We start from the raw sequence: 665 nt of genomic DNA on the forward strand, positions 1-665 counted from the left end.
AGCCAGGATGGTCTTGATCTCCTGACCTCGTGATCCACCCGTCTCGGCCTCCCAAAGTGCTGGGATTACAGGCTTGAGCCACCACGCCCGGCCCACATATGCTTTTCAAACTATCATCTCCACTTGATTCTAATAGTTCCTTTTAAAAGTCCTTGAAGTCGAGAGTCACTACAAAGTTTTCATCAATGGGTATTTATATCCAAAGAGTAAACAGTCAAAAAACAGAACTAGGACTCTTGAGGAATTAAATAAAATAGAAGGAGCGTAACATGAAAAAAGAAATTTTTCTTTCTTTTTACCTTAAACATCTCTAGGTTGGCTGCTTTGAGTCTTTCTTCCATTCTGGAACTGGAACGGGGACTGGAAGCCTCATTGTCAGACAAAACAATGATGTCTGGTGAGGGAGTTAGCCTTCCTCGCTCTGGCTCACTAGACAAGAAAAGGAAAAAATAAGCTATTTCCAACAAAAGTTAAGAAAATTTCTTATCTATGCTGAATTAAAAAAAATCCAAGGGGGGCCGAGCACGGTGGTTCACTCCTGTAATCCTACCACTTCGGGAGGCCGAGGCGGGTGGATCACCTGGAGTCAGGAGTTCGAGACCAGCCTGGCCGACATGGTGAAACCCTGCCTCTACTAAAAATACAAAAATTAGCTGGGCATGGTG

At 43.9% G+C, this 665-nt stretch overlaps 1 protein-coding gene across 1 annotated transcript in view; it reads right to left on the reverse strand.

The window, feature by feature from the left end:
* The window catches only part of GATAD2B (GATA zinc finger domain containing 2B), a 140,639-nt gene that overhangs the window by 13,248 nt on the left and 126,726 nt on the right, over positions 1-665 (reverse strand). The window contains exon 3 of the mRNA XM_011928162.1: positions 300-429. Within this exon, the coding sequence (XP_011783552.1) occupies positions 300-429 (130 nt within the window). The remainder of the gene's footprint in view (positions 1-299; positions 430-665) is intronic.

This window comes from Colobus angolensis, unplaced genomic scaffold (assembly GCF_000951035.1).
Source record: "Colobus angolensis palliatus isolate OR3802 unplaced genomic scaffold, Cang.pa_1.0 Scaffold77, whole genome shotgun sequence".
NCBI classification, from domain to species: domain Eukaryota; kingdom Metazoa; phylum Chordata; class Mammalia; order Primates; family Cercopithecidae; genus Colobus; species Colobus angolensis.